The 27,246-nt window shown below is 33.4% G+C and overlaps 1 protein-coding gene across 2 annotated transcripts in view; it reads right to left on the reverse strand.

Annotated features, from left to right (window-relative positions):
- Positions 1-342: 342 nt before the first annotated feature.
- The window catches only part of HLCS (holocarboxylase synthetase), a 68,919-nt gene continuing 42,015 nt past the window's right edge, over positions 343-27,246 (reverse strand). For both annotated transcript variants that reach the window (XM_026700520.2, XM_087937634.1), the window contains exons 7-11: positions 11,055-11,122; positions 6,633-6,793; positions 3,236-3,350; positions 2,383-2,596; positions 343-1,461 (exon numbers count right to left, since the gene is read on the reverse strand). In XM_026700520.2, coding sequence (XP_026556305.1) covers positions 1,293-1,461; positions 2,383-2,596; positions 3,236-3,350; positions 6,633-6,793; positions 11,055-11,122 — 727 coding nt within the window. In that variant the 3' untranslated portion in view covers positions 343-1,292. The remainder of the gene's footprint in view (positions 1,462-2,382; positions 2,597-3,235; positions 3,351-6,632; positions 6,794-11,054; positions 11,123-27,246) is intronic.

Genomic DNA, 27,246 nt, shown 5'->3' on the forward strand with positions numbered 1-27,246 from the left:
TGACCAGCAAGCCATGCCCAGCCAACAAGCCATGCCACCCAATCACGTGACCAGCAAGCCATGCTCTCAAATTAGGCCACGCCCACAGAAATTTGAATCCCACCCCTGGGTGGGGGGCACCAAGGATGAGTATGTAGCAACAATGGGGCAGTGGACTGAAAAGGTTTGGGAACCGCTGGCCTACAGCATTAAAAAAAGAGGGCAGGCTAACTCAATTTCCTAGTATGTTGAAACTGTTTTAAAATTTTAGATTGGATGTTTGTGTAAATTACAAACCAAAATCAATACTTAAAACACATTATGCATTGAGATTTTTGAAAAGTATCTTTGAGGATGAAAATATCACAGAACCATCTTTATTTGAATTTGAATATAGCATCAAAGATCAGGAAAATCTTACTGAGTAAAGAATGAATGAGAAATGATTCAAAGTAATCTACAGCAGATTCTGTTGCAATATTGGTTCTGTTAACCGCTGTGATTCAAGAGAGCCTTAAAATTATTAATAAATTAAACTTAAAAAATAATAATAAATTAATCCTATTTGGCCAGACTAGTTTCTACTCTAAAGACCTAAAGAAAAGAAGTCAGAAAATACTGGGAAACAAACCTGTAGAATTCTGTTAAATTGATGGTAATTCTACCTCTAATATTTAGCTATAAAACCTGAATGTACCAAAAACTGTGGAAAGCTTAGGCTCCAATACAGCCTAAGCAAATCCCTTTCAGAAAGCTACATTCACTTTTTATCATTTACTTAAATGTTATAATATATAATATTATGTAATAAAATAATATAGCCATCTACTCCTTAATTAAAACCAGATGATGTATCATATTATTTAAATATTTGTTGAAAAACTTTTCCTTGTAAAAAACAGAAATAACACAAAAAGCATGATTATTAGTGTTAAAAGTTACTATAAGAAGAAGTTTGAACAAAATACATCATAACATAACAATTTCTTTTGGGAAATGATCCAAATGATCCATTTCAAAAATTAGATATTGATTTTAATACTTTTTGCAATGCTTTTTTCACATTTGTACACAATCCTGAAAGAAAAGAAGGTAAACAGGAAAAACTTCCAAATACCATCTCAGGTAACAAAGAAGAGAACCTAACAAAAAAATAGTTATGCAAAATTGTTTCTTTTCTTGATACATACAGTACTATTATTTTCCTGCTTTAAAAAGAAGAAAAATGTTGATACTGCCTTTAGCTAAGCACTCATAATAAGCACTGAATACAAAATAGTCTAAGTGAATGATTGTTTTATCATACTGAAAAACTATTGTTTAGGAATTATAAGATTTCTTAGCATATCAAAAGAATTGCCATCTGGATGCACGGTGATAACATCTTTGCCTTCCTCATAAACCTGAAGGAATCCAGTATCATCTATCCCAACAATCCATACCAATGGTCCTTCATCATTTCTGAGTCGGACTTGCTTACCACTGAAACGGAAAACAACATTATTTGATTAATACAACATATATTAAATTTTAGTCTGACTATTCTATTAATAATGAATCCCTCTCTGCAAAGTATCTTTAGTGTCTGATTATCCACCTTTACTTTGTGTAAACATCTACATATAACAATGTATTTCATTCACTGATCAACAAATATCCATATAAGGATGATAGTGTTACTGTTCCAAGGAACTTACCGGTATCATATATTAAATATGGGAAAATAATTATTAACAAATGTATATGGATCCTACGTAAGATTCATATGGAATTCATTAATTACTTATCATGATAATCGAGAGCAATTTGGAGTAGTGGTCAAGGTATCAGGCTAGAAATTTGGGGTGGGTGAGCTCTAGTCCTTTGTGCCTTTAGGCACAAAGTCACCTTGGGGCAGGCACTTTTTCTCAACCCCTAAGGAGTAGGCAGTGGCGAACAACTTCTGAAAAAGTTTGCCAAGAAAACTGCAGGAACTTCACCGGGCTATCTCCAAGAATAAAACAAGATTGAACAGAAGAAAAAATAATCAAAGTGAATAATAGCATGAGGATTTCCTGCACTCATCTTTTATTTTACATAACTCTTCTTGTTTAAATATAGTATCGTATTGTAGCATATCAAATAGATATGGTTTTCTAGAGTTTTTGAATACTAATTTATTAATTCCTAGCCTGTTTTTTTTAGGTTTTTGATGTAGTAGCCAAAAATTAGGCCTTTATGAATCAAATTCTGACATTCTGATATTTTTTAAATTATGTGTTCAACACTATTTTTAATTAAATATGTCTATACATAGTCAAATACCTACTAAGCAAACTATGATAAATAATAAAAATTAAACCTGATCAGCCACTATTGCTTTAAGAAAACTTATTGTTAATTGAGAATAATAAACTTAATCACCTATGCACCCAGTATTTATAATACATGGGAAGAATTCCATTTGGTCCCTTCTCCTGAAAGATATTGATCAGATTTTCCAGTATGGTCACACTTCTTGCAATCAGGCAGTCGGCATTTAAGGGCTCTAATGTTGTATTCATTGTCTTATTGTACTCCATAATGAGATCATTGATGCATATAGTTGGGTTGCTATTATTAACATTAAATCCAAATCCTGAGGAAGAATAAGTCATTAGAAAAAAGATATATAAAATGTCATGTATATCTGTAAAATTATTTCTTTTATTATGGTAATACATTTCATTCTAAATCATTTAGACAGATATAAAAATCCTTTTATAGATTTCTTAAGATATTTACTCTTTCCAATGATGAAAGATGACATAAGCTTGTATAATTTGAAACCCATTTCTTTTTTTAAAGATAAAACAACATAACCAATTAAAATAAATTATTTGAATTAATTGATTATTCACAAAAATAAGAATAAGGTGCTAAATTGTTATCAGTATATTCCCACCATAAAACAAGGAAAATTATTTGATTGTAATGCAAGATTTGCTGAAGAAAACTGGTGATCTAGAGTAGCAAAAATATGCCTTCCTAATAATAATATATGGTGTTTAGTCAGAGCTTTTCTGAGGTTGAGAAACATTTTATTGTCTTTATCCCACAGGATTTTGTCATAAAATAATCAGATAAAAAAATTCTCTTGCAAATCATGTGTTGGTGTAGAAATATTCCAGAAATATTCATTACGGTTCTAGGGGATCATAATCATGTTGTTCAATTTGCTATGTCAAAAATAGGCAATATTATAAACCACCATAATGGAAATTTCTGATATTCTTACCAATAAGTATATGGAACGTATCTCCTGTTAATGTGGAATTTACTAAAACACCACCAAGTTTTATAAGGTCACTGTAGTATATATCATTTGGCCATTTCAATCGAAGATCTATTTCCTACAAAAAGAAATTTGCATATTGGTAAATATCTTTGAAGTTAACAAGATGGCATATCCACTATTCATACATTTTTTTATTTTGCTATTTTATGGGGTCAAAGTTCTATAGGTAAAACATACCCAGTCTTTATTTAACGACTATTCACAAATACTATGGTAATAAAAAAAATCATTTTCTCACCAATGTACTATTTATGAATAAATTTTCAAGTGCCTGGCAACAAAAAGTGTGAAACTGATCAAGGTATAGTCTGTTTCAGGCAGCATTACAGCCAGGTGAAGGATTCTAATCAAGGTCACAATGCTAACTTGTGATTTAGAGAAACATTAGGTTGTAGAGAAAAATAGCACAGGAAAAGATAATTTGTTTAAGCAATCTCTCTACCCTTCAAGAGGTAAAAAAAGAACAAAAATTGGTCAGATACAGGATATTGTAAAGGAATGACCAACAGCAATTAGCAATCTTCACAGTCTGTCACATGTTCATTCAATGACAAAGTTGCTAGAAGGCATTGTGATTGCAAACAAGGAGGGGTATGTAATAATCTAAAAGTAAGAGATTACATAAATATATTTCTCTGTGTATCACATTTAACTACAGCTATTGCAAATTTAGAAATATGTACTACAGCATAGCAAGACAGACATTTGAGATACTCCTGTAAAGAAATGTTTTCAAATAGCACTCAATATACTTTCAAAGATTATTTTCTCCCCCAATTGACCTTTATACATTGTTTACAGAAAGACAGAAAAGCAAAAGGCAGGCAGGTAAAGATAGCTTGCTGTGAAACATTTTTAATTCGAAGAACGTCTCTGGATTCCAAATGGATCTCTCCAATTTCCTCAGAAAATAGAAAGGAATAAATGAAGGACATTTGAAATTCGTAGTTTGTTCAAATGTACCCTGCCCAGAAAAAAAGGAGAAAAGTAAAAAATGGTAGGGAACCTTGCTCAGAAAGGGGAACAGATAGCATACTAGGAAGCTCCTCTCTTAGTCAGTTGCAGTCCACATTGCAACCTCCCAGCAACTCAATGTCAACTTGCGAAACTTCCCTAACCTGCTCCCGAGTTGCCATAGGTAGGGGAATTGGGAACCAAGCCTCACAGCTGCATCGAGGAATTTGCACCTCAGTCAAAACAATGCACACCCTAGCCGGCCAAAGTCAAAGCCATCTCCACAGATATGAGTAATGGCAGGAGGCAGTGATTTCTATGACCCGCAAAATTGTTTCGTTGGGGATGTAACCAATGACACATCTTGGGGGGGGGGGAAACAGTCAGAGGTAAGGTGCAAACTGAGTGGGGTCAGAGCTGTCTTCACAGACTTGGTCTGTGCTGATATGAACAACTAATAGACAACTGGATTTTCTTGGAAATTTGAAGCTCCTGCTTTTATTAGGGCATCGGTCGGAACCCTGATACCATTTTGTGACCCTAATCCATTCTGCAACCTTAGTCATGATGATAATTATTTTGCTTGAGAAACAGCAGCATGTTCTTAAAATTCCAAGTTATCCACCCGCTCAATAGGTTCAGGAAACTGCTGAAAGGTATTAATTCTTTCTCTCTCTTCAATAGGCTTTTACATTAACGTTCTAAATCACAGAGCACTATATTTTACTTGAAACTAAATCTGATCTCCAAAGGGAGGATGTTCCACAGAATGGGGCTACTGCAGAAAAAGTTGGTCTTCTGCTCCCCACCAGCTAACATTCTTTGGCTGAAAGGATCTGCAGCATGCCCGTTCTGCTTAACCTACGGTAATTGGACTATATACATATAACAGAGATAACGTAAGTTTCATCAACTAATCCAATAAAACACAGTTTGCCAATAATGGGAATTGCTTACATTCAAAGGAAATAGATGAGTATTGCAGAAGATTGGAGTATAAAAAGCACTAATTATATCTGATTTCCTCCTGGAGAAATATGGTTAGCCTCTTTCTTTAGAACTCAGCATAAACATTGTCAATATTAAATAAGTCATGCCAAAAAAGCATTTTAAAATGGAACAAAGCAGGCACTGAAGCTTCCTCAAAAACTTCTCAAGCAATTCTCACATTTAGTTTTTTCTTCTTGTCAGTTACTTCATCAGTTTTACGACCAAAATAAAGTGTGCTCAAAGGTTCAATAAAACCACATATCCATCTTGATTATAGTAATATGTAGTGAATTTGTTACAATGCATATTTAATAAAATAAAATTGCATCCAGAAGCTTACTGGAAGCCATTGGCATTAGCAGATGTGTTACATGAGTGAACACTGAAGCACCCACTGAATACGTCACTGCATTCTGTACAGATTGAAAGTTCCAAGTGTTCCTTTAAGGAAAGCCCATGAAGAGTAATTCAACTGTAATCCATTCTGGACTTAAGACAGAATGACAGAGAACAAGGCCTTCTGGCCCATGAGCGGGTGCAACTGGCACACAAGAGGAATCTGTGCAAAATCCGAGTTGGCTTTGGCTGCCACCTGTTCTTCAAACAAGAATTTTGAATCCAGGGGAAGTCTTAGATTATGCAACAGCTTTGGAGGTATGTTAAGTTAATGAACAGAATTTAAAAGGGAAAAAGCACTGGATCCAGGAAACCAAAAAGCTATTCAACCTTATCAAAGCTGAGCTGCAACTTGTTTGTCCATACCCAGACCATCACACCTACTAGGCACTGGATAATAACCTCAACAGCATCAATTGTTTAGCCAAGTGTGGAAGTATACAGCTGAGTATCATCAATATATTGATGATATTTTGCCCTGTGCTAAGAGATTACCTCACTCAGCAGTTTCATGTAGATATTTATTAGCAATAGGGAAAGAGTGCAAATATGTGATAGTATAAATATAACTGATATATTTGATAGTACAAATATAATTGAAAATTATCCAGGCCCCCTTAAGCTGTCCATCTACAACAACCTTTCCTAAGAAGAGAAAGTTGGAAACTGAGTTCTTGGAGAAGTCATAGGTCACTATCACTTCCAAAGCAGATGGAACCATACACTCCTGCAAATAAACCACTGCACCACTGCTTGGACCCAATTACATATCAGATCCTGATTGGACTTGACCAATAGCAGGGACATAGATGAAAAACACAGATAGCAGAAATCACAGTCCATGTATCCTGTCTATTTTCTTAGAGCTAACCAGGTAAAACTCTTTCCAGACAAGATCACAGTCCCATCCATAATTCTTGCTATAAATTGGAAGCTTAGGAAATATATACTTCATTTCAAAGAACTATAATGAAAAAGAAACATAAAAATACAATACCTGATATCCAGGTATGGATCTAACAGCTTCCACAATTGCTAGAGACACCAAATGTTGAATAAATGGAATCCTTTGGCCCAATTTTGAAGACAAAGGAATGATAACAAGCAAAGTTGATAGAGCAGTTCCCACAGGACTCAACCAGGTATTTCCACCTCGTCCTTAAAAAAAGGAAACGTACATTAAATGCTGTTTATACACAAGTAACATACACAAAATGGAAAATATTTCATCAAAAGATTACGAAAATATGGTGACGTCAGGAAGCAAATATCAAAACCAAAAGTTTAAAAAATAACTGCAAAGATTACAAAGAAATCTGTCTAAGATCTGTGGAAGGTTTATACTGATGAATTTGTTTACATTGGTGGAATATTTTCAGCGTAGTAAAAAAATGGGTGGAGGAAATTTAAGATGCACAAATACCGGTAGAAAGATTAATAATATGTGGTCTGTAGATAGGAATGAATATTTGCTGACAGTCAAAATAGGATATTAAGGAAGGATGAAATTATGAAACGAACATAATAGTGCTTAAAAGTTTGTTAACCCCATTACATTTGCAAAATTTCTGCACATGTAAAATCTAAAAGTTATCTGTTTCCTACACAAGCTCTAAAACTAGATAAAGATAATCCAATTAAACAAACGTGTCAAAACTGTTATGCTTGTATTGATTGTGCTAATTGATGAAAATGTATCTAAAGGTATATTTTTGTGAATTGAAAGGCTTCACCCTCCCTCCCCCATTTTCCAAACAACTACCTGGGCTATGTGGGTGGAAAGATGAAACTATTCTACCTCAAGGGACTAAAAAAAAAAAAAGCTTTTAGACTTATTTAAAGAGGATAAAAAACCTTGTGGTAAAACTAACTAATCATAAAATAAAAATTGTTAATAATAATAATAATCAAAGAAACAAACATTTCTACTGGTTTTCAAAATGATAATTTTCTCTCTATATTCAATCAAAGTTCTTAACCACGGTGCTGTATCAGCAGTGCTGGCAAAGGGAGATAGAGAAACAGTGTGTGTGATAAGTATTGGCTCAGTTGAAGAGGCAATCCTTTCTCTGCAAAATAGTTAATGGAACACTGATGTTCATCTAGCTTTGAACATTTTAATTATTTGTCATCAAGTCAGAATTAGATCTTAGCAATTACATGAGGCACATTTTCTCCATGACAAGAAAGGAAAAATGTGCTTCAGAAGTGGAGCAATAAAATGCATCCTGAGGTCACTTTGAAGGTGAGTGGACAATTAACATAGGATGACCACAATTTTTAGCTAACTCTCTAGAAATGGTTGCTGGACCATTCTGGTGATATGTAAACCAAATAGTACGAATCTGTTTATTTTCCTGTTTTATTTTAGTGTTCAATTATATTTCTGGGTCGTGGCTTCATCGTTGGTGTCGGGACGGAATCTGTGATCGTGCGTGGGTTCGCTTCGAGCTCACTTGCTGGAGGATCCATATTAGGACCAGAACCATCCTGGAGGGGTAGTGAAGAAAGGGGGAATTGCTTGGAGGGTTGAGGTGAGCCAGAACACCTCTCCCTGACAGAAAAAAAACCCTTCCAAAGGCAAGCTGTAGCGGTGGTCTAAAATGGCCACACAAAGACAAAGAGCAGTCTGGGAAACTAAGACTATGTTGGAGCAGAGAAGCAGCAAGCGGAGTGTGAACCAGGCAAAATGCATGGGCTTTAAGGTACTCAGGTATTAAAAAATAAAAGGACTATTTTGGAGGAAAGTGTGTGGAAGCGGTGACCAGAGAAAGTGAGAAGGAAATTGGATCTTATAAAATTGCCTTGAATTATTGTAATGCATTCATTTGGAGGAGATAATTTAAAGGAAAATACTTGAACACAAAAAAGGCTTGGAAATTAAATTGGATAACTATCGGACCTTTGGGCACTTTAAAGGCATAATTAAATGCTGGAATTGAATGTGTTGAAAAGAAAAGAAATAATAGCTAATAATTGAAATTAGCGAACTTAATAAAAGTATTATATCTAACAAAGAAAATAAAAGTAAAGAGTGGACTGTGGAAAAGAACCAAGAGCGCCACCTGATGGTGCAGGAAAAATTTAAGTGACTCTTTGAAACGTGCTTGGACTTTCTAAGAAATTGGACTTTGGAATTTAAAAGAAAGTAAAAGACACTCCACGATAATAAAATAAAAACCCTGGAAAGTGACATTAGAATATTACAAAGGGGAAGATACCTGAAAATATTGTTATAGAACCACCCAGGAACTGTGGGAAACAGCTGGGAAAGGACCAACTAGAAGATTTGGAAACAAAGACCTAAGGATATTGATTGTTGAAAATAAATTTAAAAGATACTGGATAAAATAATATACTGGGCTTTGGGACTGAATACATTTATTAAGGAAGAGAAAAAAAAGGAAAAAAAGGAGCACACATAATGGAGGAATTATTTGTTGAAATAAGACTGGGTTTGCAAGATATAAAGGAAATGATGAAAGTTAAACTTGAAATGTGCAACAATGCATTACAGAAATTAGAAATGGCGACTCAGCTTGTACAAGAACAAAGAAAACCAGAGGGGGGAGGGAATTAAACAAAGAAGAAGTCAGCTTTGAAGAACAAAGGGAACGACAATCATTTAAGCGGGCTGAAAAGGAATTAAAATTAAAAATCTGTGGTCTGATGTGATAACAAAAGGGAGAATGGTTCGGAAAATGCAAAAAAAAAAAAAAAGAGGGAAAAAGTAGAAAAGGGAAGTACAAAAGAAAAATTGGAAGAGGGAGGGAGATAAATTTAATAATTGGAATGAGAAATGAAGAGGAATAAGAATGGGAAAAAGAGAATTAAGAAAAAGGACCCAGAAAATAAAGAGAAACAGGAAGCAAACAAGGATGAAAAGGAATTACATTGCTAGGAGAGTGAGAGATAATGGGTTTAAAAAAAAGGATAGGGAAGGAGATTCCACAAGGTAATATGTTGTGATATATAAGAATATGTACTGAAAATAGATAAGAATGTAACTGATATGTTTTTTTTCTTTAGCCCTCTTTTTTCTTTTTCTTTTTGTTATTTATTAAAGGATTATCGCTACATTAGATATGGAACTTAATGAAATAAATATAGAAATGGGAATTTATAATAAGAATATCATATATTAATTGATGATTAGCAATATATAAAAAAGGTAATGATGATGAAATGAGAATCATTATGGAAAGATTAATATCAGTTGCTTCAATTAATTGATTAGATTAATATCCTTGTAATGTATAGATGACATAAAGTGATTGAGAAAATGTAATGTGGAATCTGGCAATAATGTATGCATGTGTGATATATAGTAAATAGGGAGATTGGTATTAAGGTAGAATGAAGGTGGCTAACTCGAATTATTAACCAAAGGGGACAATTTTGAATTAATAGAATAAGGATTGATAAAATTGCAAATGTGACAGAAAAGGATAATATGGGAAATGAACATAGAAATGAGATAAGAATTTTAGATAACATTGTAAAATAAGATATGAGAATATCCTAAGAAAAATGAAACAAACTTTAACATGAACTGGAATTGGGTAAGTTTAATACTTAATATGAATAAGGATGTGATATGAAATTGAATAAATGAAATGAATAGGTAGCGGTATGGTCATGTTTGTATTGAGATGTGAAACCTGGAACCACACTGCTTGCCAAATGAGAATTTTTTATTTAAAAAATAAAAACCGGAGAAGAATTGAATAATGAAATTACTAGGTATGTTTAAATGATATCGTGGTTGGCATTAGGAGAGAGTATTGATATCTCTGTATGTCCCAGAAAAAGTTTGTTGATATCATGAACATATTAATTGAAAACAGAGGATTGTATATATCATCCTAAGAATTCAATTTACAATATAGGATTCCAAGTCATGGCTTGAAAAAATCTATTTAATGAAAATTAAATATTAGCAACTGTTCTTCTGGTATTTTAGGGGTTAGCTAGATAAAAGTCAAATGTTTGATATATTACCACTTCTGTATGTAGTTAGTGCTTTTTTATCATGGTAGTTTTGCATACAAGGCTGATTATGATAAAATACAACTTAATTAAAGGTTGTTTGAAACTGTAACTACAAGCCTAAAGATTTTCTTTATTTCTCTATTCATGATGGCTTTATTCAACAGATCTGATTTTAAAGATAATATCCTGTGAATAGAAATTCAGTTCTTACTGGCACTATGGGCATAGCTTAATTACTCAGTATTATAGTGATAATGATTGCTTTGTTATTATTACAAAAAATAAGGATAGATTTCCATATAGTTAGAATAGGTTACCCAATTTGTATGGGCATGATTAATATGAGTATGTTAATATTACATAATACCTTTATGAATAGTATTGCATAATAATTTTCTTCCCTTACATTGTAATTGTATCAACTTACCCTTTCCCTGAATTTGTTGAACTGCAATTGCTATAAGACCCATTTCCTGTGGCAATTTGTACATCAATCTGCAAATTACAATGTTAAAAAGTGAATTGTTGGAATGCTGCATGTTTTTTTAAAAAAGAGACTTTTACAATGCTTGAACTTTAGATAAAAAATATCACATAAAACATTCAAATGAATATGTGACAAAATATCATTAAGATACAGTACATTTAAATACATATACCATACTTCCTCCATTTAATTTTGAACCATTCATTTTCACTAATATGCATCACTGCTTTCTATAAGTGACAACTGGCAATTTCAAACATTTGTTTCTACTTAAAACAAATCTCATTGCTATACTCTTGAACAGCAGCAATTTCTGATTATTCAGAAAATCAAGAGGCTGGCATAAAAGAAGTGAAAAGAGACACTGTCTCTTGAGAACTAATTGTGGATTAATTGCAGTAAACAAATCTACACCTTCTCAGAATGCTAGAGAATACTGCCTTATTTTGGACCTCTCTGTATTTAGAAATAGCTCTCCAGCTTCCCTTTGACAGATAAGCTAATGTGAATTCAGGCCACAAAATGAATCAATACTCATTTAAGTAAATGTGCTTATGAAAATATTCTTTTAAGTAATATTGATAGTCACTTCCTGGGAACATGGCTAACTGAACACATTCCTGGGGAGAGATCTCCGAAGGATTTTGTCCTGGGGTGTTGCTCTTCTGCCTCCTAACTGAAGGGACTGGCATCTCATCAGCTTTTAGAAGAACTTGTCTGAATGGCCAAACAGTTGGAAACTCCAAATCTTGATCAACAAATGCTCTGTCCTACATATTGGTGAAAAAAAATCAATACACCAAATACAAGCTAGGCAGATATGACCTCATTGATGACCTTCACTCTGTCAAGGACCTTGGAGTTCTTATATCGAATGACCTAATCGCCAGAGCTCACTGCAATGGCATTGTCAAAAAGGCTTTTAAGAGTTGTAAATCTAATCTTGTGAAGCTTCTCCTCTGGTAATACTGATTTGCAAACTAGGGCATACAAAAGCTTTGCTAGACCAATACTTGAATATACCGTACCTCCTCTGTCTGGAATCCACACTGTGTATCAGACATTACTACAATTGAGCGAGTCCAGAAGTATTTTACAAGAAGAGTACTACACTTCTCTGTTCGCAACAGAATACCCTACACCACCAGGCTTGAGATTCTAGTCTTAGACAACCTTGAACTACACCGGCTAAGATTGGACTTAAGTGCATAAAATTATGTTACAATGTCTTACCAGTTAATGAATATTTATTATATTTAGTATATATTCAGCTTTAATCGCAACAACACAAGAGTACACAACAGATATAAACTTAATGTAAACCACCCCAAACTTGATTGCAGGAGGTATGATTTCAGCAACAGAGTGGTCAATGTCTGGAACTCACTACCTGATTCTGTTGTCATATGCTCAAACCACCACTCCTTTACCCTCAAACAAACTTCTATTAACCTCACCCCATTCCTAAGAGGCCTGTAAGGAGCGTGTATAAGCACACAATTGTGCCTACTGTCCCTGTCCTATTGTCCCCAATTATTAGTTCCTATTTCATGTATTTATACTTATGTTAATTTGATTTCTGTTATTTTGTAAGCGTTTGACAAAATAAATAAATAAATTAAAACTTCCCCTCAGAACCCTTCAATACAGCCGGCAAGCTGTAAGCTGGCAAATGGCCTCTGGAGTTGAACTCTAAAGCAATCTGCATGCCAAAAGTTGGGAGGGGAGTGGCTGCAATCTGTTTGGGGTTGAAGAAGTCATCATTTTGAAATTCTCCTTTGAAATGGACATTAAGCTATGCCTTTCTCTTCTTAATCACCTCCAACTATTATTACTCTTTCTTAAGTCAACTTAAAAGTATGCTCTTTCTAGCAACAGCCTGCTATACCTTTTTGAAGACACACACCATTTTAGGGATCTCTTTTTGTCTCAAAGAACAAGGCAGAAGGCTGCTAAGGCAAGCTAAATAAGGAAGTATGCTGAAAAAAAAGGTGATGGAGAAAGATAAAGTTTGAAAGCTGTGATTTTAGGTTACTATTGTAGTAACTGGTACTTGATCTTCTTAGCTGTGGATGGCTAAAATCTTCTGATTTTGATTAAAAGGGGAAATATGGTGGAGCAAAGTATTAGATATATATTTGAAAGGTCTCTAAATAAAATATGCCAATTTCTTGACTAGCTGTTTTCTAATGATAAAAAAATCCTCTCAAATTACTTCTGAGATGCAAACATATGGAGAATGTTATCAAACTGCTGAGGCAACTTCACAATAGCTGAAAATGCAGGAGTTTATCGCTGTTTTGGATGAACCAGATATTACTTTCACCACCATGGTTCAAATGTAAACCTCTCAACACAACTGAAAGAAGAGTGTTGAGAAAAAAGACAAATTTGGGACTTTTTCTTTAAAGACATCAACAAGGTTGAGGATCTCATGATAAAAAGAAAGGCCTATAAGATTTTGATAAAACTTCCTGAGAAGAAAAATATTTTACTCCATGAAGATTAATTGGAAGGAGTCAGGATGCATTTTTCTCAGCTTGATATGTGCAACTGAAAGAAAGGTTTAACCCAACATTTGAAAATGTATATTTTTTTTACATATATATATAAAATGCTTAAGTAACTCTTAAAATAGGGGAAAGCTATTGAAAATGTATTTGAGAGTACCTGTACAAAGAAAAAGTTAAAGAAAATGATGTACCAGTTTAAAGAAAAACTCTGTATGCTAAAAAGGAAGTTTATGAAAAAAATCTATAAGGGTAGTTTGAAGGGAGGGATCTAAATGCAATACTGAACTTTAAAGGCTTGTAGGTTAACAAGTCAAAAAAAAAAAGATGAATTAGAAAGTATTAATTAAAAAAAGGTATTTTAAAAAAAGTTTAGTATTTTGATTTTTTTATCCTTTTTTTCAGTAAGGTCGAAAAATTTGAAAGAATACAATAAATTTTGTAAATAAAAATAGTGAAAGATTATAAAGATTATTAGGTGCAAATAGAAATACACATTATTTCCACAGCAAGGAAGATAAAGCAAGAATGATTAAATTTATTATTTTATTTAAAGAAAAAAAAAGTTATTTGGATATCACTTCTGGAATTTGTGCTTCTGAAGAAAAAAAAATGAAACATTGACCTTGGTTTTGTAGATTAGAAAGATTTGGTGTTATAGGAATGGCTAGTTATATATTAATGTATAAAAGCAAAAAGTTGAGGTTAGTGTGTGTTTATTTTGTACTGTGCTAAGAAGAGTTGGAAGTCAATGCCTCCTTTTCTTTCTTTTTGTCTTTCCCTTTGCATTTCACATCCCCTTTTCCCGCTCCCCTTTCCTTCCTTAATTTCCTATTTTTTCTTCTTCTTTGTATTTTATATAAAATAAAAATGATAAAGAGGAGGGCGGAGCTGGCGTCGCGACGATACAGCGTGCGATCTAGGAGGTCTGAGATCGCTGCCGATATCTTTGCTCCTGGATGGTCCAAACGGATCTAAACCGTCCCGAAGAGATGGTGAATGTAAAGAGCACATCCTGTTGATCCCAGGGACACCCCAAAGAAGCTCTTTTTGCCAGCGGCAAAGAGGCAGCCATTAAAGCTGCTGAAGTTGGGACAGCTCCGAAACGAAAGAGAATGGAAAGAGAAAGTGTGCCGGTTTGGTGAGAATTTTTTCTTTACTTTAAGATTTGAATGGACACCCTAAGGAAAAGAAAGAATTTGTAAAAGTTTTGACAGAAGTGATTAAGTGGCGATTTTAAACAGGAAGTCAAAGTAATATTTTTTTATTTTTTTTCTCATTGCTGGATTTTTTACACATGATTTTATATTTTGAAACTGGACTGTTTTTTTTTTTCTTCTTCCACCTATTCTTTCTCTCCTTTTTGACTTTATAATATTTTAGGCTAGAGACTCCCTTCTAGTCATCTTTTTTTAATATCTTTTTCCCTTTTTGATTAATTTTTATTATATCTTGTTTGGAAAAGGAGGGGGAAAGTGAAAGCAGAAGAAACTTTGCAACACTGCCAACTAGAGGTTTGGAAATATTCTGTCTCTTTTTTTTCTTCACCAGACTAAGCTTCCGGTCTGCCAGGCTTCGGTGACAGCAGGAATTCGCTTTCTCCGCGATCCCTGCTGTGCTAGCCGTCTTGGTGCCTCCGATCCTGACGGATCTGGAGGATAAGGCTGCCCTGTTGGGGTAGCTGAAGATAGGGGGGATCCGGACAGGGGTTGAGGGGTATTGCAGACCCCCTCCACAGCCAGCAATAACCCCCTTTTCTCAAGGCGGTGGAGCGGTGGTCTTAATGGCCGCCACGAAGAAGCCGGCAACTGGATTAAGAATGTGCAGGAGGAAGAAGAAGGAAGTTTTAAAATGAAAGTTTTTCTTGGCTGAACCGGGACTTTAAGGACATATCTAATACCTGGAAAATTACTATTCTTTTTGGATGCTACAATGTTTCCAATGGAGGTTCTCAGCGGGGAAGGAAAGTGTTGAAAGATAAAGTTACTCTCCCTCCCTTATGGAACTAACAAATGGACATGGAAAATCTGCTCTCTAACAGAAGGTAAAAATTTAAAGCCCTTTGTTACAAGTGGGAAGGGAGAGGCTTGGAAAAAAAAAATTATTCCAAGACTTTGTTGGAGGAGATGCTTTGAAGATAAAGAGATTAGAAACTAACTGCAAAAAAGATTTAAAATACAGATTGGGTTTTTTTTCCCTAATTGACTTTACCCCAGGAAGAGAAACTGTAAAAGGAAGAAGTTTGTGCTTTGCCTGGACTGATGACTTTAGGGCTTTGGGATTTTGGGGAATTGTTTTAAGTTTGGAAATATTTGATTGGCTTAATAACAAGAAGATGATACAGAAAAAGAAGAAGAAAAAGTTTATAATGGCTCTACCTCTCGATGAACTAAAAAAACAATATCTAAAAATAAGGAAAGAAGGCAAGGACGCTATGGGAGAAGCCCTTTGTTTTCTTTTCTTTTTTTTAAACAAATTTTATTAATTTTCAAAGAGAGTACACAAACAAAACATAAGACATAAGAACATAGAACATCTTTTCTAACAACTACTTAATAAAACAAATAAGACATCTCATTTAAGTACAATATAGTTCTAAATTATCACGTTTCCACACACAATTTAATATGCATCTTATATATTCAACTTCATATCTTATTACTGTTTTCCATCTTCTTACTGTTTCTTCCTTTATTTCTGTTCAATTTTATTACTTTCATATATTTCATATTACTATATTTCATATTATTACTATTTCATATGTTCTTATCCAACATCATTACTCCTCAATAGACAAACATAGACTAACAAAACACATAACATAAAAACATAAAACTTCTTTTTAGAAAGCGACTTAACACTGGGTTATAACTTTTTGTACAGACGTAAATCAAATTCATGCTCAGCTTATATACTATTTCATATCTTATTTAAAATTCTATATTTTGCATATATCTTCTCCCCTCTTTTCACTCTCTTAATTCTATTTTATTTATTTAATCTCAATTTAAATCATTACACTTGTATTATCCATTTATCTTTCTCTTTAACACAAACTTTTTCCTGTAGTGACTGGTTGAAGTATGACACCTTTCTATTTCCCCCCCAAATTTAACACTTAAAATAATACATAGTTTCTATTCTGATTCTGCTTAGTACATTCTACATAACATTTTAAAATATAAAACATAATAATCTTATAGTATATTAAAAATAGTGTTCCATAACAAATTAGTTAATTAAACATTAATTACACAATCCCTACAGTATTCTGTTAACACATATTTCAAATACAAATACTAAAATACAATCTTGTGTACTTTTGCAGAATCTCTTTTTAGATTATGTTTTACCCTTTATCTCTGAAAAAACATTGTTTATTAACATCTTGTTTTAAGCCTTTATAACTTCCCTTCGCTTTATCCCTTCCTTGTCAAATCTAACTTTTACACCCCCTCTCAATCTCCAACTTTTTAGTCTCCCCTGTTGTATTCCTCTTTTCTGTTGCTTTCTATCATTATATTGATGTTTCACCTTACTTTTCCCTTTCTTGATTGTTTTTTTAGAACTTAAATTCTTCATTTTCTTCTTCTTTTTACCCTTTTTAAAAATCATATGTCCATTAAAGATGGCTTCTTCTTCATCATCCCAGCCTTTTTCTTGTTGCATTTCCTGGTAAGCAGAAATAGCCATTTCTAAAATGCAAAGGATTGATCCAAAAGAGCCCTTGCCTTCCTCTTCCTCTTCTCTTAATCTTTCAAATTGCATTTTCAGTTCTTCAACAGATACCATTGTGAAAGAAATTTTTTTTTAGACAATCCAAATGTTTTCTTAGTCTTTCAAAAGATAGTTAAGGTCCCAAAGTCATCAAGCAATCAAAATCAGCGCAATCAGCACAGTCTGTTTCACTTTCTTCTACTTTCTCTTCCTGGGGCAAAATTCAATTACACAATTCCAAGGCATTTTTTGGAAGTTTTATTGCGATTTAATCTCTAATCTTATAAAACTCCAAGCAGTCTCCTTCAACAAATGTTAGTATAAATCATTTACCTCTCTTCCTTTCCACTTAAAGCAAAAAGATTTAAATTTTTAAATATCAGTGTTTAGAAATCTAATGTCCCCTTGGCTTCAATTTTGAAAGTTAGTACCTTCTGCTGCCAAAGCGGGTATTTCCGATTTCCATCTGCTGTCTCCGTGGGAAGGAAAGTGAGGAGAGAAAAAAAAACTTTCCCTTTACTTTCCACCACAGCTTAACAATCCTCTGGAAAACAATGTATCACTTAAAAAGCCAAAGTTCCAGGGTATTCAGATGTTAATTGTCGTCCCGGTTCAGCCAAAAGCTTTCTCTGTCTTCACTTCCTCCAGCACATAACTTGTCCGGTTGAGAGGTTCTTTGTGATGGCCATTGCTGACCGTCGCTCCACCACCTTTGGAAAAGGGAGTTAAGCCGGCTGGGAAGGGGGGTGCGATATCCCCCGACCCCTGCCCGGATCCCCCCTCTCTTCAGCTATCCCTACAGGATAACTATAGCCTCCTAATCCAATTGGATCGAAGGCACTCCAGCAGCGAGTGCAGCAGGAATCGTGCACAAACGCGAATTCCTGCTGCCTCCGAAGCCTGTCAAATGGGAAGGGGGACGGAGAAGCCCTTTGTTTTCTAGATATGGCACTTGCTATGTGTCAGCAAATTAAACAAGAGCTGGAAGAAGTGGAGGAAGAAGAAGCCATTTTTAATGAATTAAATAGTGTGATTAAGAAAGAAAGGAGAAAGAGAGGAGGGAAAAGGAAGGGCTTAAGACATAAAAAAATATCTATGAAAGAGAAAAATAAGATGCAAAAACAATATAATGCCAGAAAGCAAAAGGAAAGAAGAATGCAACAGAAAGGGGAAGCCAAGAAGGCAGAGGTTTGGAGAGGAGTGGGTAAAAAGTCTAGGTGGGCCAAGAAAGAAAGGGAAAAGGGGGGGGAAGTTATAAAGGTATAAAACAAGATGGGAAAAAGAAAATCTTTTTTAGGGACAAAGGGTAATGTATGATTCTTTAAAAAAAAAAGGGATTCTGTATAGTACACATGATAGTATTGTAGCAGTTGTATTTGTATTAAAAATAGAAAATTAGAATTTTATAAGATTTAATAAAAGATTAAAATATTAAGGTACAATGTTAAAATGTTTAATAATGAATGATTTTAAGTTTTAATAAAATATTAAAGGAAATGTTTAAAATATTAGTTTAATTATAGAGTTTAATGGGCTAATGTGTTGATTATTATAGATTTATTATTGTAGTATTTGTTTTTGAAATAGTAGAATGTACTAAGCAGAATCAGATTGGGACTTAGGTGTTATTTCAAATTTCAATTTAGGGGTATGATAGAAAGGCATCATACTCTGATTAGAGATTTCAGGAGAAATTATTCTTTTTTTATATTGGGAATGAGATAGGTGTAAATGGAAAAATGGACAAAAGATATAAAAATATTGTCTTAAAGTATGATGAAATATATAAGTGGGGAGGAGTTATATAGAAGATATAGAATGGTAAACAAGATAGGTAATGGTATATAAGAAGAGCATGAATTTAATTGAAGTCCATACAAAAAGAGGTAATCTGGGGCCAAGTTACTTTCTAAAAGGAAGTTTTATGTTTTTTGTGCTTTATGTGTGTGTGTTTGAGAATTAATAAAATCTCGGAGGAAGGCTAGATGAGAACAACTGTAAACAAGCCAGAGGAAAATATAAATGTGATGATTGAATAGCAGATAAACTAGAAAAGAAATGTGATTGAATAAGAGTAAAGAGAAATAATGCGAAATTTGTTAAAGGGAATTTACGTGTCTATATGGAAATGGGATAAATTAGAAGAATGTGATATAAAATAATGTGTTACCCGCCTGGTAAAGATTTATAATGGAAAGAGGTTTTATGTTTTTAATGTTTAATGATGTTTTGTTTGTTTGTTGTTAAAATCAATAAAATTTGCTTAAAAAAAAAAGAAACTGGACTGTTTTTTTTTCTTCTTCCACCTATTCTTTCTCTCCTTTTTGACTTTATAATATTTTAGGCTAGAGACTCCCTTCTAGTCATCTTTTTTTAATATCTTTTCCCCTTTTTGATTAATTTTTATTATATCTTGTTTGGAAAAGGAGGGGGAAAGTGAAAGCAGAAGAAACTTTGCAACACTGCCAACTAGAGGTTTGGAAATATTCTATCTCTTTTTTTTCTTCACCAGACTAAGCTGAGAAAGAACTGAGATTTCTTTTCAAGGACATTGCCTGTTTGATAAGATAGACGGAAGAGCATGGGAGAGTATTATTGCAGGTGCTCTTCTGGGTTTCTATCAATAGCTGGAGTCTGGTGTTGAAGTTTATAGAAAAAAGAGGTGATAAGACTCTGGAGAAGAGAATTATAAATTTTAACAAAAGCCTTGGATAACCAAACAAGGTGCAGTGTGCTCTTTTTACTTTTTTTAAGCTGGGCTATTTCTTACTTTAACAAACCCCCTCCTTACTAGCTTACATTTTTAAATAGCTATGTGGATCTTTGGCCTTTTGGAACTTGTTTTTGTCTTTCTTTTTGTTTTTGAAGTCTAATTTTTACGTTTGCATTTTATTTTAAAGGAAAAGCTTTAGTATTAATGATTTCCTTCCTTTTTTTTTAAGGGAGTAGTCTCTTTTCTACGAAATGGAAGCACAAAACAATTTGTAAACCAACCGACACACTGTGTGTATGTATATATATGGAAGATGGCTTGATGTTTTTATGTTTTGTTTGTCTATGTTTGTCTTAAAAACCAATAAAAATTTAAAAATAAAACGATAAAGAGAAAAAAAGTAATATTGATAGTATCTGGATAATACTAAGCCTTCATAATACACTTTAATCTTTAAATTGGAGAGAAAATAAAATTTATTCAATAAAAAAACTGTTGCTGGACATACCAGGGAGACTTAAATTATGAAAAGTTGAAAACCCCATTTTCACACAAAAATACATATAATTTAATGCAAGAGATGCACAGTATAAACTATTTTTTTCTTCCGTTCAATTGTGTCTTATAATATAATAATCATTTGCCATTACCTCCTTCCTAAGCTGAAAGAAAGTAACTGAGCTAAGGTCACTCAGCTGACTTTGTTCCTAAGGCAGGTGTCAGGTTCCTGTCAGAACACTGCCATTCTGAAGGGGGGGCGGGGAGGCTTTGTGGGTTGAATGCTTTGTATGCTTTTGCTGCTGTGGAATTAGGAGGGGGAATGGGCCATCTAGATAGACTCTCTCTCTCAGCACGTTCCAGCCTGTTATCAAGGTGAAGACCTATTATCACTATTCTGTCTCGGAGTTCTCAAAACTCCTTTGCCACTGATGGACATGGGGTTTTGGGGTGGGGGTTGAAGGGAAGAAAATGCCTAACGCTTCGTGCACGAATTTCAGACTTCACCTGACTTCTCTGCAATCATTTTCTCTCAGTTTTGAAATGCCAATTGTTTCAAGAATCATGCTTTTCTGAGATGATAGCTGAGGCAGGTCCTTACAGCTGGACTAGAACTTCCTGTCTCCTGGTTTTAGCCCGATGTTTTTACTATATTAACTGGCTCTTAACAATAAACTAGAATGGTACACAAAATAATTTCTGAGTTTTAGAAAATTTAGAAAAAGATTGATGTTGTATAGATAACAGTTCTAAGGAGTGATGTTTTATGATACCAGGCTAGATAAAAGACATAAAGCATATAGCACACCATCAAAGTTATGTTGAATGTATCTTCAGCATGGCTCTGTTTTTCACATGATTATAAAAGGATTGAATTATTCTGAAAGCAATTAGTTACTACAAATAACTCAGCTATAAAAGTAGTATTACAATGTTTTCTTATGTCGGTGCAATATTAATTGGAATATTTTTTTAATCATTTGCCAAATGTTCTAACGTTAAACAGAGCTTGATCACTCGTCCTCTTGGCTACCCTGAACTGCTTATTGAGACCATCTACCATCAACTATTATTTTTGGGGATATAGTTGGTTGCATTAGGAATTGAAAGAAAGATTCTTATATAATTTTATATTTATTTACATTTGACATTGTCTCATAAATGCTGTATATATTTAAATTGAACATATTTCAATGCCACCTTTGTGTTACAATAAAGGAAATCTAATTTAAATACGGACATATTACGATAGACATAAGTTTAGCTGAAGCAACTCTCTACTCTCTGGTTCTGTATTAAGAAGCAAATTACATGCCACAAGTCTAAGGGAGAAAACTGAGAAAAAGAAAAATAGTTATAATAACATCAGAGCACTTTAGAATTAAGATAATTAAAGAAAGATTAAAGAAACATCATGCATAATGTGGCTGGAGCCCTGCCCAAGAAGAAATTCTATAAGAAGGGATATATTTTAGAGAAGCTGCTAATACATAGACTGAAGCATTAGAGAGAGATTTATTTATGCTACCTGAGATAATTCTAGGGGCATTGCCACATGACTCCAAATTCCTTGTGCATTTTGCATTTTTCACAATTACACGTTTTTAAAAATGAAATGAGCAACTGTAAACAATCATCTGTTCTAGGCTTAACATGTATTGTCTCTGTAAAGGCATCAAAACAATAATTTTGTCTAAAATAACTTAGGTCAAATAGAATGCAAGTTTGTGTTCCTTACAGGAATCATATACATATAGTATATAAAACTATATAAACTAGTATATAAACTTTGACTGAAGGTATTTATTAATTAAAAGTCTGATTTTCATTTCCTAGTTATGATATTCTGAGTTAAATTATGTATACATATATTACATAACAGTTACATTACACTATTTCTGGACTCTGTAACAATAGAAAAATGAGGAAGTTTATAGGTTTATGTATTACAAGTTAGGTAATGCCTCATACAATTTATTTTATTTTACCTGTTTACTTTTTAAAGAAAATACTTATTTTTTCATGTATTTAAACAATACATAAAAAATAAATAAATGAAATATTTAATTGTATGTACTCCATTGGAAATTTCTAGTAACTGGAATTATAGAAATTGTCACAGTTGGAGATTTTTTTGAATATTTAGTACTTCAACAATTTCCAATTGCAATTTTATCTTAAAATATTGTTAAGAATTATGATTTTCTACTAGTCAAAAAAAAGAGATAAAACTAGGCAAAACCTTTTAACTTGTACTACTTCAAATCCCTTTAGTACTTTCCATAAAAATACTTGTATCATAGATTTATTTTTTAATTATTTTTTATCTTGCCTTTATTATTTTTATAACTCAAGATGGCAAAACATCTGTAGTCCTTCCTCCTCCTATTTTCCCCACAGCAGCAACCCTATGAGGTGAGTATGGTTGAGAGACAGTGACTGGCATAGTTTTCTGGTTTCTAGTCCAGTACCTTCACCATTAGACCAAAACAAATTAATTAAATGAAATTCCACCAAGTTCACTAATTTTTAGACTTCTATAGATGACTTTTTCTTCCTACTTCAAATTAGAATTAGAACCACAGAAAGTCTGATATGTCAATGATCTGACTTTTCTGTATGAAATTGATGTTGTTGTTTTAATTCCTTGTGTGTCCAATCATACTTGGACAATAAAGAATATAACCCCGAAACTCCTAAAGATGTATCCTGCTTTGTTACAATTCTACAACAATATAAGGATAAGATTACATTTTAGATCGTTTTAAAGAAACAAAACTGGGTGATAGAAATAACTTTTACCATTGCATTTTAAAGATTTCAAAATTATTTTCTTCAAACTGTTGTACACTACAATGCACCTTAGAAGAGGATTTATGCCAAATGTACTGATGCTTTGTTTTGTTCCATGCATTTTTGTGAATTATGTAGTTGCTCATCTCACAGCAGTGAATTTGGAGCCATTTGGGAGCATTTGTGTATTTAGTAACAGAAATAGGCGTTGTCTTCCAGAGGCTTCCTGTTTCTGATCCTACTGTTAATTACCCTATTCCAGCCTCAAGGCTGGAAAATAAAAACCGGGTATGAAATCATCACCTTTCCAATGATTTAACCTGTGATCTGTAAAAGCTGCACACACTCATGCATTGGTATTTAATTCTTAAACACATTTATTAGAAAATAAGCATCACTAGCGATGAACTTATAATACAAAATTTCTTAGTAAACATATAAAGTATGTCAGCAAATTGGAAGCACAAAAGTTAGAACACCAATATAAAAAAAGGAGTACAAGAACAGTATGCTTGTATTTCTAGTATATTAGATGGTATGTCTGCTATACTATAATGCCATTACTGACACTATTTAAAAAAATAGATACAAGTGGATGCAGAGAGGTTTTAGGGGGATTACTTGAAAATAGACTTCCTCATATATATTTTATTACTGCATCCATTTTCCACTGTAGTAAAGGTATGTAAGAGAAGTAACATCAGGAATCAAAGATGAAAAGAAACAACATATCAGAAATAGCATATTTCCAGGCAGTTCAATAAGCACTGCTAATCGAAATCCCCTTTTCCTTATAATAAAAATAATCTATTATGTAAAATCATAACTGGAAGTAATGAAAAGAATAAGAGGAAAACTACAAATTATATGTGTTCAGTTCTGTAAGAATGTTGGCAAACAAGCTTTAACAGATACATTAAATTATTCTAGCCTTGTGTAAAACTATTAGGATAATTTGGTTGCCATGATAACCATGCATATACAAAAGGATTAATATGCCATCTATCCACCTGCACAAGAAAGCATGCCAATATATTATCACTCAAGAAAAGATGTGGCACCCCTTCACAATGCATATAGTTTTGTAAACAGGATTGTCTTACAAACTCTCATTCTTATACCTACTACTATAGTGCTTTTACAATGCAATATATATAGGGTCCAGCCATTTATAGGGTACTAGCTCTATACCCGTGCTTCGCTATGAAACTATGTGATCGGGCTTAGTTTTGGGGGAGGAAAATAAGGGAAAAAATTGTGCCTCTGCCTACCAGCATCCATCAGTATTCATCTGACTAGCGTCCTGTCAGTGTGTGAGAGAATTGAGGGATGTTTGGAAACTGAAGCAGCATTTGCTGTGTGAGCAAGGAGATAGCAAGGAGCCTAGGCGTGGCTTAGTTCAACTGTTCTGTACTAAAGCTGGTTGCTGCTATGAAACAAACACTGAAACTCCTCTGCTCTGCTTGTGCTTTGCATTTGGAACAGAATCTTTTTAGGTGGGGAAGGGAAGTAGAACTCCTTAGCATCAGAGTGTGTTAATAATAATATATGAAATACTAATGCTCTGATGGTTATTTCAAAAAATCCTTTCTTAGTGAGCACCTAGAAGCCAAGAGGCACATACATGCCAAATTTCAAATTTATAGGCTTTATGTTTCTGGAGATTTTGTTATAATGCGTGAGTGGTATTTCGCTTTTTTATATATAGATTCAGACAAAAATGGTTAAAAATCAAATCAACCCTTCATTTAATGTTGACACTCAGAGTGCAACAATTACGTAGTAAACTGGTAGTTTAAAAGTCTGCTCTCCAAATTATTTATTAATTTAATTAATTAAGCACCTCAATGGGACTTCAGACATACATTCATTTTTGGGTGGCAACCCTTGGCCAATATATGGTAAAATTGCAGTGCAAATGCAAAAGTTCCAATATAAACATCAAGTTTTCCAAAACACAAAGATACATTGGGTGTATTCAATCTAGTTTAATTAATGTGCGAAATAACAATCTTGTTTTTCCTATTTTTATATATTCAAAGGAAAATAAACCACAAACAATATGTATCAAAAATATTGCTACTCTATGGATTTAAAAAGAGCATAAATGATCTTGGTCCTGTCCTTTTTTTATTTTACCAGAAAAAACCACCACTACTACATACATTAACATTTCCCCCTTAGTTGCTAGTTAAACCTGAAACTCCTTAAAATTAAATTGATTAAATCTCTGTTGAAATGAAGTTTTTACAGAAAAATTTAGTTTTCCTTTATAAATATCTAGAGATAAACAGTAATTTTAGGAAAATGGAAAGAGAATTTCTGCCCTCAAAGTAAACAGTACTAGTCTGCCACAGTTCTAAATTCATTATGGGAAAAGCTTATTCCTATGAGGTTATCAACTTCTATAACTTCTGCCCCTCCATCCATGATATGATAATAAAATATATTAATTTGTGAAACATACAAAGAATTACTCAGAAAAAATACTGTTTTAATTCTATAATTTTATGTCTACAAACAGGAGCAAAATAATGCTCAGCAACTAACATACATTTGTTTACTTAAATACTCAAAATTAAAACCACAAATAGCTGAGAATTAGAAAAAATATATAAAAACTATTCTTCTGAAAAATTTGCAGTGGAAATTTGTTTTCCAAAACAGATGTGCTATTCTTTGCGCATCATCCTCAAAAAAAAAATGCCGTGTTACTTTAGCAACTTATTCTCAAAGTAAAAGAAACACTTGGGGACTGTTCTAGGGTATTTTCTGTTGGTAGTGTTGAAGGAAAGAACATGACCTTCTCAGCTCTGTGGCAGGTTAAGCAGCCTGATTGAACATTGGCACTAATTAAGAGCTCTTGTTGTTTGGCAGGACCACCAGAGTACCTTCAGCACTTGTTCATGACAGCAATACCTCTTCCAGAAATTAACACTTGATGAGCGCAGACAGGGAGCCCAGCTGGTTCTCCTGAGTCCTTCAACTATATAAATGAAGTGTAATAGGCATACTGGTGGCTACCAAGGGAAGACAGACTATTCGTGACCTCTCTGTAAAAAAACAGAGTATAGTTTTACATTGACTTAATTTTCTTCATTGGGATTAGATAATGCAGCTGGGGACTATAGAGATAGAACCAAAACAAAAGGGATAGACTGAGTTATTCCATATCATTTTTTTGCTAATACTATCCTCTATAAATGAATTTCAAACTTATAAAATTAAATAAAATTCTAGTTTTTACTGAAACATTTTATTACAATGTTTTCATGAAGAATCAATTGTGAATATCGTATAAATACAGCAGTTTTAAAGCAGTGACATGAGCAATACAAGCAGTAGAATGAAATGGTTGTATAGTGAGATACACTAACAGGAGCAGGTGATAAATCATACTTTTGATGTTTGCCATGTTAGTTCCCTCCAACAGTACTTCATAAACATAAAAAGGCAATAATGAATATGTTCCATTTGATCTTTTTTATGTGAAGTTTAAACCTGCTTTCACTTCTTTTTAAAAGTTTGCCATTTTTTATATATGTGCTACATAATAATCTCATTGTTTATTTACAGTGACTCCCATCAATAAATAGAAAAGGAACTCTAAAAATATGAAGACAAATTACTCAAGGAAAGGATGTAGAGAAAAGACTTCTTCATGATTGGTCTTGAATATAGTCTTGAAGATGTCAATTATATTTTTAGGGGTTTAAAGTGATTTTCCTAGTGATGTGCTGGGCTAAAGTGGGATTGGTGGCTCTTCTTTGATGAATGCATTTGGACAGAAAAACCTGGCACTCTGAGGGCAATTGTCATTGGAAGCAAGGAGAGTAAAATTTTTTTTTTTGAAACTGGTCTTTCTCTGATAATGTAAAAAGTCAACTGCTCTTCCTTTTGT

Source organism: Pseudonaja textilis, chromosome 7 (genome assembly GCF_049901715.1).
Source record: "Pseudonaja textilis isolate UNSWEBS1 chromosome 7, rPseTex1.2, whole genome shotgun sequence".
Taxonomy (NCBI): domain Eukaryota; kingdom Metazoa; phylum Chordata; class Lepidosauria; order Squamata; family Elapidae; genus Pseudonaja; species Pseudonaja textilis.